The sequence below is a fragment of the Opisthocomus hoazin genome, chromosome W, assembly GCF_030867145.1.
Source record: "Opisthocomus hoazin isolate bOpiHoa1 chromosome W, bOpiHoa1.hap1, whole genome shotgun sequence".
NCBI classification, from domain to species: domain Eukaryota; kingdom Metazoa; phylum Chordata; class Aves; order Opisthocomiformes; family Opisthocomidae; genus Opisthocomus; species Opisthocomus hoazin.
The window spans coordinates 47,216,169-47,232,648 of record NC_134453.1 but is presented as its reverse complement, the minus strand read 5'-3'; the positions used below and the strand labels follow the sequence as shown (position 1 = coordinate 47,232,648).

At 40.3% G+C, this 16,480-nt stretch overlaps 1 protein-coding gene across 7 annotated transcripts in view; it reads right to left on the bottom strand.

Moving 5' to 3' along the window:
- Positions 1-16,480, bottom strand: part of LOC142365534 (tyrosine-protein kinase Fer-like) — a 226,937-nt gene that overhangs the window by 112,262 nt on the left and 98,195 nt on the right. For all 7 annotated transcript variants that reach the window (XM_075446347.1, XM_075446351.1, XM_075446348.1 and 4 more), the window contains 2 exons: positions 8,286-8,489; positions 5,214-5,336 (listed from right to left, as the gene is read on the bottom strand). In XM_075446347.1, the coding sequence (XP_075302462.1) occupies positions 5,214-5,336; positions 8,286-8,489 (327 nt within the window). The remainder of the gene's footprint in view (positions 1-5,213; positions 5,337-8,285; positions 8,490-16,480) is intronic.

The window sequence follows — 16,480 nt, the reverse complement described above, 5'->3', positions numbered from 1 at the left end:
GGATTGAGAACTGGCTGAATGGCCGAACTCAGAGGGTTGTCATCAGCAGCACTGAGTCTAGTTGGAGGCTGGTAACTAGTGGTGTCCCCCAGGGGTCAGTACTGGGCCCAGCCTTGTTTAACTTCTTCATCAACGACCTGGATGAAGAGTTAGAATGTACCCTCAGCAAGTTTGCTGATGACACCAAACTGGGAGGAGTGGTAGATACACCAGAAGGCTGTGCTGCCATTCAGCGTGACCTGGATAGGCTGGAGAGTTGGGCAGAGAGGAACCTGATGAGGTTCAACAAGGGCAAGTGCAGGGTCCTGCACCTGGGGAGGAACAACCCCATGATGCATCAGTACAGGCTTGGGGTGGCCCTGCTGGAGAGCAGCTCTGTGGAGAGGGACCTGGGTGTCCTAGTGGACGACAGGTTGACCATGAGCCAGCAGTGTGCCCTGGCTGCCAAGAAAGCCAATGGGATCCTGGGGTGCATCAAAAGGAGTGTGGCCAGCAGGTCGAGGGAGGTTCTCCTTCCCCTCTACACTGCCCTGGTGAGGCCTCATCTGGAATACTCTGTCCAGTTCTGGGCTCCCCAGTTCAAGAAAGATGAGGAGCTACTGGAGAGAGTCCAGCGGAGGGCTACAAAGATGATGAGGGGACTGGAGCATCTCCGCTACGAGGAGAGGCTGAGGGAGCTGGGCTTGTTCAGCCTGAAGAAGAGAAGGCTGAGAGGGGACCTAATAAATGCCTATGAATATCTTAAGGGTGGGTGTCAGGAGGATGGGGCCAGACTCTTTTCAGTGATGCCCAGGGACAGGACAAGGGGCAATGGGCACAAACTGAAGCAGAGGAAGCTCCATCTGAAGATGAGGAAGAACTTCTTCCCTCTGAGGGTGACGGAGCCCTGGAACAGGCTGCCCAGGGAGGCTGTGGAGTCTCCTTCTCTGGAGATATTCAAGACCCGCCTGGACAAGGTCCTCTGCGGCCTGCTGTAGGCAACCCTGCTTGGGCAGGGGTTTGTACTAGATGACCCACAGAGGTCCCTTCCAACCCCAACCATTCTGTGATTCTGTGATTATTTGCAGCACTTGGGAAAACCTGAGTAATGAAAGTACTTCATCACTACAACTGCAAGCAATTACCATGGGATTATGAGAGAGCAGACTAGCATCATCCTCAGTGCTAAAATTTGCTCAAGTTGAAGTTAATACTGAAACTTACTCAAATCAAGTCCAGAAGGGGAGTGGGCCTATTTCTTTTTGCCTCTGAAAACAGAAAAACATAAAACCGATTTTGTACCCAGTGACAGTAGAAGAGAAAAAAAAAATCTGTTTTAGAAATGTCTCTCAATCTGTTTTGTAAGGAGGTTATGATATGACAGATGCATTTATAGTGGTATGTATTCTAGACGTGAAAAGACCTGCCACATAAAATCATACATCTCTGTACAGTTTCTATGTCATATAAGGATTGGCTATCACTAAGGGATTTTAAACTTCATATGTGCATTTGTAGTCAGTTGAACTCAGCATTATACAAGCATGCACAGAAGATCAGTCTGACCTAATTATTTAGCTAGAATGTGTAGTCTAGGGTTAACAGAAGGCCAAGATGTTGACAAGAGTGGCTGACACAGGAATGTCTAATCAGGAAATACTGTCCTTGGGAACGAAATATATCTTGGAAGAACATGTAAGCTAGTTAAGATGTTTTTGAAAAATTTGGAACCAAAATCAGAAGAATGATGAAGAGTGCCTTTAAACGAGCTATCCTCATTATAACACTAAAAATCACACCCCTTGAGCTGGAGACCCCAGACCAAGCAGGGACCCTTACTTAACTGAGCATGCGTAGTAAATTTTAGGAGTACTGTATCTTTAAACCGAAGTAAGAAGAAACAATCGTAGTTAGGAGGGTACGGCTAATAGGTGAAACTAACATTTTTCACTGTATAAATGTGATGTGATTGTAACCAGGTGTGCTAGCTTTGTGGAGTTACCACCTAGCACCCATCTCTGCACAGACATGACATAAACTGATATCTCGGCTCTGTGTGCGTATTGGATGTTGCACACCATGTAATGAACTCTGAGACAACACATTTACACCTCAAAGGACATGAGCTCAAGTAAAGTAACGCAGAAATGCTCAAGAAAGTGATCTGGGACCATATTTAACCAATAATATACTAGATAAATTCTTTAATTATACATGGTTACATACAAATATGTATAAATAAAACCTAACTTTATAAAACAAAGTTAACAAAATGAAACAAAATATTAAGAACATGAAAGTTCCTTGCATTCCAAGTAAACAACAGAGAACGAAGAAATTATGTTTTCTAGGCCCATTTAACAAACAGAGAATAACTAAGAATAAATTCTGTTATAATTTACCATGTAGTAACATACTACATTATGATTTTACATTTGTTAAAATAGGGCTGTTCTCACAGGCTTTTATACACTGAAAACTGCTTAAACACTGCAGTAATATGTATATTTTACAAAGTCAGAAAAAAAGCCGGGAAACAGACAAAACATTATATTTTAGAGTAATTACAGTATTACAAAAGGAATTTGCAAACAGACATAAAAAGATTTCATTTTTGGTTTGGCAGCCTGTTATCTTTGGCTTAAACAGTTTATATCAAAACATAATTATTTGCAAATCAAAGATAAAATCCTAAGCTTTCCCATATATTCAATAACAAACTTAATAATTTATGTTCAATAAATAAAATATCAATTTTGTAATGAGTATTTGAAAATGAGTATTTGAAAAGCCCCATTCTTTAAAATTAAAAATTATATGTAATAGAGAAAATATCTATCATTTAAGAACTAACCCCCCCCCACACATATCAACTTTAATAAATGTTAAAACTCCCTAGGAAATACGCAGAATACATGCACTTCACAATAAAACCACAGTGTACAATTCATGTAAGATGTAATAAATTTTCATTATCTTTATAATCAAAGTAGACAAAAAGCAAAGGTCATTCAAGTTTTAAAAGTTACCTAGAAGAAATAACTTTCATTTTTGATCTGATCAGAACTGTCCATATACATTTACCAAAGCAAGCAAGTATCCATAAAAACATATGTTGAACATATACGCAGCATAAAGATTAGGTACATAGATGTTAAAAGCCATGAAGAAAAAAAGGCTTTCACTTTAAAAGTTAACTCTTGCTCTTTTATTTTTTTAAATTATTATTAAAGCAAGCACCAGTAAGCATTAAAAAACATTCATTTTGAGAAGAACAGAAATATGCTTTAATGTTTTAGGATTATTAGAGGAAAAGAACTAGGATTTTGGAGAAGGAAACTAACCCTGAATTATAATTTGTTATGCTTTCTAAAACTTTGTAGAATGTACAAGGTGCCTTAAGTGTGCTTGAAACCAGTCAACTTTTTTTCCATAAGAACAAATAGCTAACATAGTTAAAATGGAAAGATTAAGTTGAAAAGAGATGGTTTGTGAATGAAATATCAACTGAGTAAATACTAACCACGAAACTACTGGAAGAATGCAAGGAGACTGTTAAGCATTCTAAATGGTAATATATTTTAATATCCCTTTTTGTTTCTATTCTGAAAGATAATCTGAAATGGCTTACAAATTAAAAAGTTTTATTTTAAATTTGCGCTGATGCTGGCAGGACAGTACCTGTTTCCATGTCTATATCAGTACCTTATATTTGAGATATAAAATAGGGATGAAACTGTGATTTGAGAATTTTACCACTTGAAGAAAACCATTTTTATTCAGACAACTTCTTCAGTAAGTTTGCAGATGACACCAAGTTGGTTGGGAGTGTTGATCTGCTTGAGGGTAGGAAGGCTCTGCAGAGGGATCTGGACAGACTGGATCGATGGACCGAGGCCAACTGTATGAGGTTCAACAAGGCCAAGTGCCGGGTCTTGCACTTGGGTCACAACAACCCCATGCAACGCTACAGGCTTGGGGAAGAGTGACTGGAAAGCTGCTGGGCGGAAAAGTATCTTAGGGTGTTGGCTGACAGCCGGCTGAACATGAGCCAGCAGTGTGCCCAGGTGGCCAAGAAGGCCAACGGCATCCTGGCTTGGATCAGGAATAGTGTGGCCAGCAGGAGTAGGGAGGTGATCGTGCCCCTGTACTCAGCCCTGGTGAGGCCGCACCTGGAGTACTGTGTTCAGTTTTGGGCCCCTCACTCCAAGAAAGACATTGAGTTGCTGGAGAGTGTCCAGAGAAGGGCAACAAGGCTGGTGAGGGGTCTGGAGAACAAGTCTCATGAGGAGTGGCTGAGGGAGCTGGGGCTGTTTAGTCTGGAGAAGAGGAGGCTGAGGGGGGACCTTCTCGCTCTCTACAACTCCCTGACAGGAGGTTGTAGTGCAGCAGGTGTTGGTCTCTTCTCCCAGGTAACTAGCGACAGGACGAGAGGCAATGGCCTCAAGTTGTCTCAGGGGAGGTTTAGATTGGATATTAGGAAAAATTTCTTCACTGAAAGAGTGGTCAGGCCTTGGGACAGGCTGCCCAGGGAGGTGGTTGAGTCACTGTCCCTGGAGGTGTTCAAAAAACGTGTAGATATGGCACTTCAGGACATGGTGGTGTTGGGTGGATGGTTGGACTTGATGATCTTAGAGGTCTTTTCCAACCTTAATGATTCTAGGAGTCTATGATTACAATGTTATGGACAATGAGTTAATAGTTTCAGTTACATAGTCAATAGTGGAATACAAATGGGAAACTCAAAAGCAGAGAAAAGAAAAAAAAAGAAGTATAAGGATGTTTGGGAGATTCTGCCTTTCTTTAAGGATTGCAATTATATATTATATAAATTAGGATGGAGTATTATTTTGGAGGAATGCATTGGGCAGAGTAGAGAAGGCTGAAAACATTCAGAAAAAGAATTGGGCAGAGTAGAGAATTGGGCAGAGTAGAGAAGGCTGAAAACATTCAGAAAAAGAATGGAGATTCACAGAACAGTGAGAAAGAGTGAAAAATCTAAGAATTTGCATGCTGAAAGAAACCCTAAAGAAAACTGCAATGTCTTCTGTTTAGAAGACAGCAACTGAGATAGTTCCAGTACTCAAATTATTGTCTTAATAGCATATACAAATATTCTACAACCTTGCCTAACCTAATATTACCGCTTCTCATCACAAGGAACATATGTTAAATGATAATACAAACCCCCAAATACTTTCAGTTTAATAGAATTCTTGGAATGCATGCATTACCTTAACAACAGGATTCAGCAGAACAACACCTGATTTCTTCGTAATAATTTGCTTTGTTGTGTAATGATGGTCTATGAGATGAGGAATAGTTGGAAACCCAGTTCCTTCAAAACGATACTGATTCTGTATGGAGGTAAAAGGAAATAATTGTTTCTGTACGAGCAAAATTTCAAAGAAGAAACTGTAAAAGAACATTACTAAGCTTTCATCACTAGTAACAAAATAAAGCAAAGTTTGTTTTCATAGAATTAAATCTCTATCCTAATCAGTTTAATAACACTTCTACTGAAGTAAATGGAATGATGATCAGGAAGATGATAAGTTAATAAATGCAAAATTACTGCATCACTCATTTAAGGCAACATAGTAAAATAACTATTTAAATTTAATTTTTTTAAAAAAGGAAGCTCTTCTAATGCAAGAGGTGGGACAGTTTGGGATACTTAAGCTCTGACAGAATAAAATAAAAAGATTATAAACTGTAAGAAATAATACTAACTTTCAGAGCACCTAAGACTCTAAAAATAATAAATAAATAAATAGCCCCCCTAAAAAATAAATGTCTGACAATCTAATAAACAAGAGATAAGTAACACTATCTCACCCAGATCTTACTGGGCTTAGAACATTTCATAAAATTAACAAATCCCTAGCACAGAGTATGGACCTATAATTGGTCTTTAATAAGAAGTGTATACCAGAAGAGTCTACAGGAGTGAAGAGTCTACAAACAAAGGCAGGCCATATGTGTAATTTATAGAGAAGTTGAGCAAGACAAAATTCCTTTCTTTTCCCCTTCTACCCTTTGTATCAGTTTATATCATTTTAGATACATAATTCAACATAATAGCAACAAAACTGTTGGATACCTTAATATTTTCTCAGAAGCATGTAAAATTGTCTTAGCAAAGTATGCTATAAGGTACTTTCAGGTACTAAGGAAAAAAAAGAATATCTTCATTGCTTTTCCCTACCCTTACACTTGAGGAGGGAAAAAATAGTAAATTAGTATTTATTTCATTATCTTGAATTCTACATTACGGCTAAGTGATTGGGAAGCAGAATAAACTACCGTCTCTGTAAGGTCTCAATATCTATAGTTAGAGGACTCATCCCACAAGAGAGGAACTGCTGTAAGCCAGCCAGCAGAATTGGCAACAATAAACAAAAAGCATACATGGTGATTCAGGTTCATTTAAAAAACTGGGCAACGAAAACCTCTACCACTGCCATGCAAATGTTTTTTCTTTCTAACACCTACAGTTAAATTCTTTGCAGAATGCATTATACCAAGATTGTCTTCATTAGGAGTAAAAGCATCCATTTCCTGTAATGTTTTAGCACTATTAGTAAAGAGAGCTTGGTCATGCCACTGATTTTTATCTTATTACTGGTTCTCTGTTGTAAACATGTTTTTGCAGTCTAAAATACTTGTTGTGGTTTATTCCCCCTAACATCATTCACTAATTAATACTGACTCAGCTTTGCTTGCCCAGTAACATTAGTCTCCATTCCTTTCAAATAACCTCCTTCAAATTTCTGTTCTGATGAGCCAAAAAACTTTAGCATGGTTAGGGTACTGATGTACAGAGAGTCTGCCTAGCACAATAATGCTTGGATTGTGCAATATTAAACAGTATCAGTCTTGCATTTCTAATATAACACCTAAGAGAAAGTAGCGAAATTATGTGAATTTATTTACAGTTCTATAAATTTTTCTTGGAAAAGTGGATATTAAAACGCATCAGATTACAGATAAGGGTAGCCTCAAAGTAATATTATAAAAAAAAATAATCTCTGTTTTAACTGACTTCAAAGCCCAGTCCCAGCCTACATTTTTTGAAGCCCCACTGGAGTATGACACATACAATGAAATACCTTAAGGTCATAAAAATAAAACAAAATAAAATAAACACTGACTTTTTGTCAGTTATTAAATCCTAAAAGGAAAGCTATGGGTGAAAATTAACAAAAACCCCAGACAGACCAGCGTCCATACTGATCCTGTAAAAACCTTCCAACTTCTATGAAGTTTGAGCAATATCACTACCCCTCGTTAAAAACAAATAAACCAGCAACACAGTACCGACTTCCCCAGGTATGCTGCATCATCTGGGGATTTAGACTGGGAAACATAGTGTAAGCATAGTTATTCTACCATATTTGTGCATTTGTCTGTGTAGTTTGACTGAAGTTTGGGAGATTTTATTGCATCGGACTGAAGTATGTTTTGTCAATATTGCTGAATCAAAACTGAGATCGATTTACTGGTATATTGTACCTACATTCACAGAGTAAAGAGACAGAAGCATTTCTAGTAATGTTGTGAGTGCTACCTTATTTTGAATGAGTTTTAAATTCTGAAAGGTAAAAAGAAAAATACATATATATAAATAAAAACAAAAAATGCATTAAAAATAAAAAGTAATACATTTGGTAAAAGCTAATAAATATTAATGTAGTTTAAAATGACCAGTTTTTCCTAAGTTAGAGAAACAAGGGGATCAATTTTGGTCTTTACTCAGAAGCATACATGCTATGTAATATTCACAAGCATTTGTTTTCTGCTGAACATAACATCCACAAGGCTAAAAGGAACTCATGTATCTTCAAAGCGGCATGGACTTCAATTCCCAGCTATATACAAAACAGCACAGAATATTTTCTTCTAAGTGAATGTTTCCATTTTTTAGGAAGATTCAATGGAATCTTTACAATCTGAATTAAAAGTACCCTAATAACCACTAACTGTTAAAACAGGTTTAAAAATAAATGTACATGCATAAATTATTAGTAGTAAGTTCTGGATTTCAAAACATTTACGGAAATATCTTGGTTTTTTCAACATAAGATAAACAATGTAGAATAGCCTCATATTTCATATTTTTTTTTATACCCCAAAATTACCTTTTCCTCCAACTTGAGCACTGATGGAAATATTTCCAAGAGCTTTCATATTTTCATATACAGGCTAAAGCTATGTGCCATAGTAAATTATGAAGATCCTAAATTGTTTAGCTGAAATAATTAACTTCCTAACATTAAATATTCAGTACTATATCAGAGACGTACATCAGCATATTGTATGATAAAGTGTCTCCGTTGTCCATCTGAAAACACAGAAAGGACATATTCACCAGGTTTCCCGTGGCTCTCTCGCACCAAGAAGTCTCCTTGCTGTTTTAACAGCTCCTGGGCTTCTATTCTTGGAATTGCACCATGATACCAGTCTTGCTCTGCCAGTGGTTTCTCAGTAGTTGATATTATATCAAAGAACTTGGAAAAAAAATCAAAGAAAAATGTTACTATAACAGTACATTTTTAGAGTTTAGTTTTCCATGAAAAGCATGATAAACAACAATAATTTCCATTTCTGTATCTAAATTGCATATTTCTATCAAAAAACAAAATTAAGGCTATTTATTTACACTAAAGGAAAACTGATCACCTTTCATTCTATTTCTTAAAAAAATACCAAGCTATCAGCCTTTCTCACACATTCTGACATGCTATTAACAACAGATCAAAATTAAGCATGTCTTTATCCAGAGACAAATTTCTGCAACACAAGAAAGTAAGAAATTGAGTTTTCAAAAGTATTTATACTGGCTAAGTTATTTTCATAGAATTTAAAAATCCCATTCCAAATCAATTAATAATTCTAAGAGCCATTTTCTTCCTAGCATTTACACCATAACAGAGAATAGGCACTTGGGCATATTGAGCTTATGAACTTACATTCAGTTTCTGAAGGCACAAAGACTCTAATTTTCTGCTATTCAAATGGAAGGTAATGAGTTTTAACCTATAACTTCACATATTAATTTTAAACAAGCTTACATTGTTTAAGAAAACACTTAGAAAAATATACTTATTTCAATGACTACTTCGGAATTATTTGTTATGGCTAGACTGAGAAGCCCTTACTTAGGCTCTATGTCATTCAAAATCATTAATGCCAGAGATCATACAAATTCTCACTGCTAGAGTGATAAATCTCTGAATAAAATAATAGACTCCATATTGCATCATGAGTTGAACACATATCTGAACATGGCCCAGAAAAGCCTGTTGAACTGCATTTTAGATAACAGAATGAAAACTGAATCCTCAATAAAACCCTATCAGATACAAAAGAAACCTACTGTTCTGAATGAACCTCAGCTACTGATCTACCCAGATGAAACAAGATATTTCTGCCATATAGGATTGGGAAAGAGAACAGAAACACTCCACTGATGCATGCAAGAGAAAAATTTGACACAATGTAACTGGGCAGACTAGAGGCCACCTGCATATTTAAGATCTCCCTGAGGAGTCATTCAGGTTAAGATGACTTATCTAACAAAAAATAACACTAGGAAGAACTTCAAAGTCTCAGAGAAGGAACAAGTAGACCCCAGAAAGGAAGCCTACATAGGACTTCAGAGGGTTGTGATCAGTGGCACAAAGTGCAGTTGGAGGCAAGTCACTAGTGGTGTATCCCAGGGATCAGTATTGAGGCCAATACTGTTTAACCCCTTCATTAGTGACCTGAACACTTGGACAGAGTGCACCCTCAGCAAGTTTGTAAACAATGCAAAGCTAAGAGGAGTGGCTGATACACCAGATGGTTTTGATGCCATTCAGAGGCACCTCGACAGGCTGGAGAAATGGACAGAGAAAAATCTCATGCAGTTCAACAAGGGGAAGGGCAAAGTCCTACACCTGGGGAGGAACAACCCCAGGCACCAGTACAGGCTGGGGGCTGACTGGCTGGAAAGCAGCTCTGCACAGAAGGATCTTCCCCCCAAGAAGAGGGTCCTGGTGGACACCAAGCTGACCGCGAGCCAGTAATGCACCCTTGCAGCAAAGATGGCCAACAGCCTCCTGGCCTGGATTAGGAAGATCATTACCAGCAGGTGGAGGGCAGTGATCCTTCCTTTCTACCTAGCACTGGTGAGGCCACACCTGGAGTCCTGTGTCCAGTTCTGGGCTCCCAAGTACAAGAGAAACATGGACATACTGGAGAGATACCAGCAAAGATCCACAAAGATGATTAAGGAATTGGAGCATCTTTCATATGAGAAGTGCCTGAAAGCTGAGACAGTTTAGCCTAGAGAAGAGAAGGCTCACGGGGATCTTCTCACTGTATATAAATACCTGATGGGAGGGAATGAAGAAGAGCTCTTCTCAGTAGTAACCACTGACAGGACAAGAGTCAATGATCACAAATTAAAACACATGAAATTGCATCTGAACACAAGAAAACACTTTTTTACTGTGAGGGTGTCACCGAAAATCCGGGAATAAAACCTGGTAACACCAATGTAGTGTTAAAAGGCAGGCATTCTTTATTGCAGCGCCGGATGCACGGGGGATAATTCCACCGAACGTGCATACCTCATACCTTTTCCGTGTAGTTTATATATATCAAAAATATACATATTCATTAGGTTACATAACTTATCCCTTTCATATTAAAATCAGTTCTAAGAAGTCATTTCCATAGACTCCTCCCAGCTGCGCTTGCGCAGTGCCTCCTAGTGGTGGTCGTCGGGGGTCCCAAGATGAAGGCTCATCCTCTTCATCACAGTGTTTGTTGATTGACTTTTGTTTCTGCGCAAACTCAGCTCTCTTCTGGCTCCCATCCACACAGTGGGGTCGTCTTGACTGGTTCTAGGAGACTTCTAGCCCCTATCAAAAACTGACCCCTTTGTATGGAGATGCAAGACTCTCTGCTTCAGTTAATTTACACAATAGATAGGTACTATAAATGCACCTGCAACTATTGGGTAATGCTAGTTCTATTAAAAATCCCCTTCACTACTGTTGTTTAACATTAATGGTTACCTAGAGACTAGACCCTCCGTTCCCAGAGCTAATGTCCAGGTGGGTAGGGCTGTACCAGGAACATAATAGCAGCATTGTTCGTGCTTTATGGTTAGCTGATTCCATCACCTTGGTTACAAGGGTGGTCAAATACTGCCTTCAAAAGCACCTGCATATAGGACTAGCATAAAACATAAGTATAGGCAGCCAAGTTCCCTTCCTCCTCTTTGGCTGGTAGAGATGGAAGGTCACTAGTGAAGGCACACACATGGCACTCTCGATTCACAAGTCCACACACATTCATGGATCCCCCAAGTATCAGCACAGCCCCTCTGTCTGTCTGATACCTCTGCCTGGATCCCAGGACCTCTTACCCACTCCACAGGTCTCCTACTTGCCAGCTAGTCCAGCTCGATGCTTGTTAGCAGACATGCACTCACACACTCACCCCACAGGCACTCTACACTCACAAGTGCTCCTGTGTATACCAGCACGAAGCCTTGCCTGCCTGATATCCCTGCCCAGATCCAGGGCCTCCTACTTGCCAGCTAGTCCAGGTTGAAGTTTGCTAGCAAATCCCACACGCACACTCACCTACACACCAGGTTTGGAGAAGATATAGACACTTCGTGTGGGTCGATGGCCTTGCTGGACTTGTCAATGCAAGAGGAAGACTTGCTCGGACTCGTGTGTCAAGCACCAAAGAGTTAACAAAACGAAGCTATTAGACTTGAACAAGGAGCTTTGCTTATCTTATCAGACAGAAGTAACCAGTGATGGCCCACCACTGTAAAATAAGTGGCACATGGGGTGCAACAAAGGCTGCACAGCCAGATGTTGCTTCAGATAAAAAAACAGAAGGCCCCACATAAGCACATACTAAGCTCCCTGCCCTGAGGGCATGCCGAACCCCTGAGTCTGGCTTCTGATGACACAATATGCTATGCCAAGAGCCAATCGACACATAATAATTGACTTAGTCCCACCTCACCAAGATCTACAAAAGACTTTTTCAAAAGTATAAAAATTGGCACTTGAAAACCCTCTTTGGGGGGAGGAGCCAAGCGAGAACTTCACCTGACGGACCGGTCGACAGGCCTGAACCTCTCTTCCCCCCCCAAGAAGGGACGCCTTTTTGGTAAGAGTCGCGCCTCTGACTTTGTCAGACATATCCCCGGGAACACATTGTTAACTAAAGCGCTAAACTATTACTTTGAGCTCAACTTTTGTAGACAGTGAATTTATCAACGGCAATCCCGAATCTGTGATAACTGTCGCTTGAACAAATTATCTATTGTTTCAACTTTGTGAAACTTTTTCAGTGAAAGTCCCTGGGAGGGCTCTGACAGGCAAATGTTGAATCTGGTAAGTGGCTACACACAGAACCCTTTAGACATAAACTGTTGACCAAGTCTGGGACTAGGAGTGGATCCAGTCGCACCTAGGCTCCTCTCTGAGAAGGACTTTAGAAAGCAAGGGGGTCTGCTCTGAACCTTGTGACTCAATGGGAGGGCTTTCCCCTCTTGCCGCTTATCAGACTCCTTAAAACGCTTTAACGCGATACTTGGACTCCCTGTTGTGGGTTTGCGTGGCACAGTAGCAGGGTGGCTACAAGGGGGTGGCTTCTGTGAGAAGCTGCGAGAAGCTTCCCTCATGTCTGATAAAGCCAGTGCTAGCTGGCTCTAAGATAGACCCACTGTTAGCCAAAGCCAAGCCAATCGGTGACAGTGGTAGCACCTCTGGGACAACATATTTAAGAAGGGGAAAAACCTGCTGTGGCATGGCAGTCGAGAGAGAGGAGTGAGAATATGTGAGAGAAACAACTCTGCAGGCACCAAGGCCAGTGAAAAAGGAGGGGGAGGAGGTGCTCCAGGTGCCAGAGCAGAGATTTTCCCCTGCAGCCTGTGATGAAGTCCATGGTGGGGCAGGCTGTGCCCCTGAAGCCCACGGAAGCCCATGGTCGAGCAGATATCCCCCTGCAGCCCGTGGAGGACCCCACACCAGAGCAGGTGGATGCCCGAAGGAGTCTGTGACCCTGTGGGAAGCCCGCACTGGAGCAGGCTCCTGCCAGGACCTGTGGACCCGTGGAGAGAGAGGAGCCCATGGTGGAGCAGGTTTGCTGGCAGGGCTCGTGACCCCATGGGGGACCCATGCTGGAGCAGTCTGTTCCTGAAGGACTGCACCCTGTGAAAAGGACCCATGCTGGATGAGTTTGTGAAGAACTGCAGCCTGTGGGAAGGACTCACCTTGGAGAAGTTCATGGAGGACTATCATGGGAAGGATCCCACTCTGGAGCCGGGGAAGAGAGTGAGGAGGAAGGAGCAGCAGAGACAATGTGTGATGAACTGACCACAATCCCCATTCCCCATCCCCCTGTGCTGCTTGGGGGTAGGAGGTAGAGAAATCGGGAGTGAAGTTGAGCCCGGGAAGAAGGGAGGCAGCCAATTGAATCCCTAACCTCACTGTATTTTCTGCAAAACTGTACTTTTTCCTGTATTACCTTTTACGTTCTTATTCTGAGAACCTGTAAATCATTTAAGTACTAACATGTAATAAACAATTAAGTTCATCTTTGCTAAACTCCTGGTTGCCTGAGGAAGTACAGGGTTGGTTTCTCTGCCACTTTCTTTAGGTGACACTAAAAAAAATTAGTTTTCTCTAATTAAACACGAAATTAATTAAACTTCTCTCACCAATTAATTATGGGACAACATTTTTGGAATAATACTACGTTTAAACCAAGATATAGTTTCCCTTTAAAATTTTAAATATATTTAAAATGTATAATATGAAACCAGGTGGCTAACACTATGTTTTTATTTAGAATACATTCTAGAAAAGAATCAATACTGGCCCTTTTTCTACTCTGCTTCTAGATTCTATTTTGCATTGATCTATTTAAAACAAATAAACAAACCGATTGGTTTATGTTTTTTTTTTAATAATAAACCTTCCAGAATCAAGTTGTATACTTTTGGATGGTTATTAAGTTTGAAGTACCAGTTTATACATTTAGCAATCAATCAGCACAGCTATGTAACTGTCAACAGGAAAAAGCTGAGCAGCTAACCACATTATGAAGCAAATTTTATCTGTATATGCATGGTTAGCTTTTATAATACACAAGAAATCACTAAATCACAACACACAAAAAAAAACCCCAAAACTGATTGTTTTATATACACTGACTTTGAAGCTCATTTAAATAAAAGCTAATCGAGAGTACACTCATTAATTAGATTTGACTTTTTGCCTCAAATGACCCAATTCTGATACCATTTCTTCCAAACATATTCCAAAGCTTCAGTAATCCTGCCTACCATATACTTATACCCAGGTTTACACCAACTTCAGTGGAGTTAATAGTGATATGAATTGGCATGAAAATCAGAATGAAGCACAGAAATTCTTTATTTGAAGTGATACTTTAATGAAAACTGATGACAATTTTGACAGACAACTTCTGTTTTCATCCTACATTTTTTAATCTTTATCCTCTTGTTTAAAATTTGTTCTCTCCCCCATTTTTTTGTCTGCAGTGGTTTTAGAGAGATTTTTTACATTTTTAAAAAAATCCTAACAAGTTGCTTAATGCATTGAAACAGAAAGTTGAAGGCTATGTCTCACCTACACAAAGAAGAGGTCATAGCAACATAAATTCTAATATGCTTATGTTATAAAAGAATGTTGCATTTTGCACAAATTATAAGTTTTATAATACAAAGATAATGATAATTTGGAAATTCCATTTCTCAGTAGGGATATTTTAATATTTTAGCAGAGTATTTCCTGTAACATTTTAAATATGTCAAACAACTTCCACAATTTCCATATGAAAAGTGTTACTGTCCTAATTTTATCTCATTATCATATTATCATCAGCACAGAAAAGACATGGACCTGTTAGAGCGGGTCCAGAGGAGGGCCACAAAGATGATCAGAGGGCTGGAGTACCTCTCCTATGAGGAAAGGCTGAGAGAGTTGGGGCTGTTCAGCCTCGAGAAGAGAAGGCTCCGTGGTGACCTTATGGCAGCCTTCCAGTACCTGAAGGGGGCCTACAAGAAAGCTGGAGAGGGACTTTTCACAAGGGCCTGTAGGAATAGGACAAGGGGTAATGGCTTCAAACTGAAAGAGGGTAGGTTTAGATTAGATATAAGGAAGAAATTCTTTACAGTGAGAGTGGTGAGGCCCTGGAACAGGTTGCCCAGAGAAGTTGTGGCTGCCCTCTCCCTGGAAGTGTTCAAGGCCAGGTTGGACAGGTCTTTGAGCAACCTGGTCTAGTCGAAGGTGTCCCTGCCCATGGCAAGGGGATTGGAACAGGATGATCTTTAAGGTCCCTTCCAACCCAAACCATTCTACGATTCTATAATTTCATGATATTTATTAATCCACTTCTCTATCACCATACACAATTTTCCTACACATACACTCTATATATGTATGTATATATATGCCTATGCAACTGTAATCTCTTCCACACATCTTAGACGCTGCTTAACTAAAATACATTTTACTGGGTCTTTCGATGTAATCTGAGTGACAAATAAAATAGAAGGCCTATTCATTCTAAGTCTTTCTCAAAAAAACTATTTCGATCTAATATTTCCAGTGACAAAAATCACAATTAAAGGGCAGTTTTAAGAATTCTGCTCAGCTTCAACTGTTTCTTTGTTTGTTTTGATGGGGTTGGGACAATCATCTTTCTGCTTCAGGAAAACACAGACAAGTTTTCAGGAGGAAGGTTTTCAAGTAACATCTGGCCTCCACCCTAGGTACATATCCCGACGGAATGCACCCACGAGTGCTGAGGGAGCTGGCAAATGTCATTGCTGAGCCACTCTCCATCATCTCTGAAAGGTCCTAGAGGACAGGAGAGGTGCCCGAGGACTGGAGAAAAGCCAATGTCACTCCAATCTTCAAAAAGGGCAAGAAGGTGGACCTAGGGAACTACAGGCCGGTCAGCCTCACCTCCATCCCGGGAAAGGTGATGGAGCAACTCATTCTAGAGGTCATCATCAAGCAAGTGGAGGAAAAGAAGGTTATCAGGAGTAGTCAGCATGGATTCACCAAGGGGAAATCATGCCTGACCGATCTGATAGCTTTCTATGATGGCATGACTGGTTGGGTAGACGAAGGGAGAGCCGTCTATGTTGTCTACCTCGACTTCAGCAAGGCTTTTGACACTGTCTCCCACAACATCCTCCCAGGGAAGCTCAGGAAGTGTGGGCTGGATGAGTGGTCGGTGAGGTGGATTGAGAACTGGCTGAATGACAGAGCTCAGAGGGTTGTCATCAGCAGCACTGAGTCTAGTTGGAGGCTGGTAACTAGTGGTGTCCCCCAGGGGTCAGTACTGGGCCCAGTCTTGTTCAGCTTCTTCATCAGTGACCTGGATGAAGAGTTAGAGTGTACCCTCAGCAAGTTTGCTGATGACACCAAGCTGGGAGGAGTGATAGATA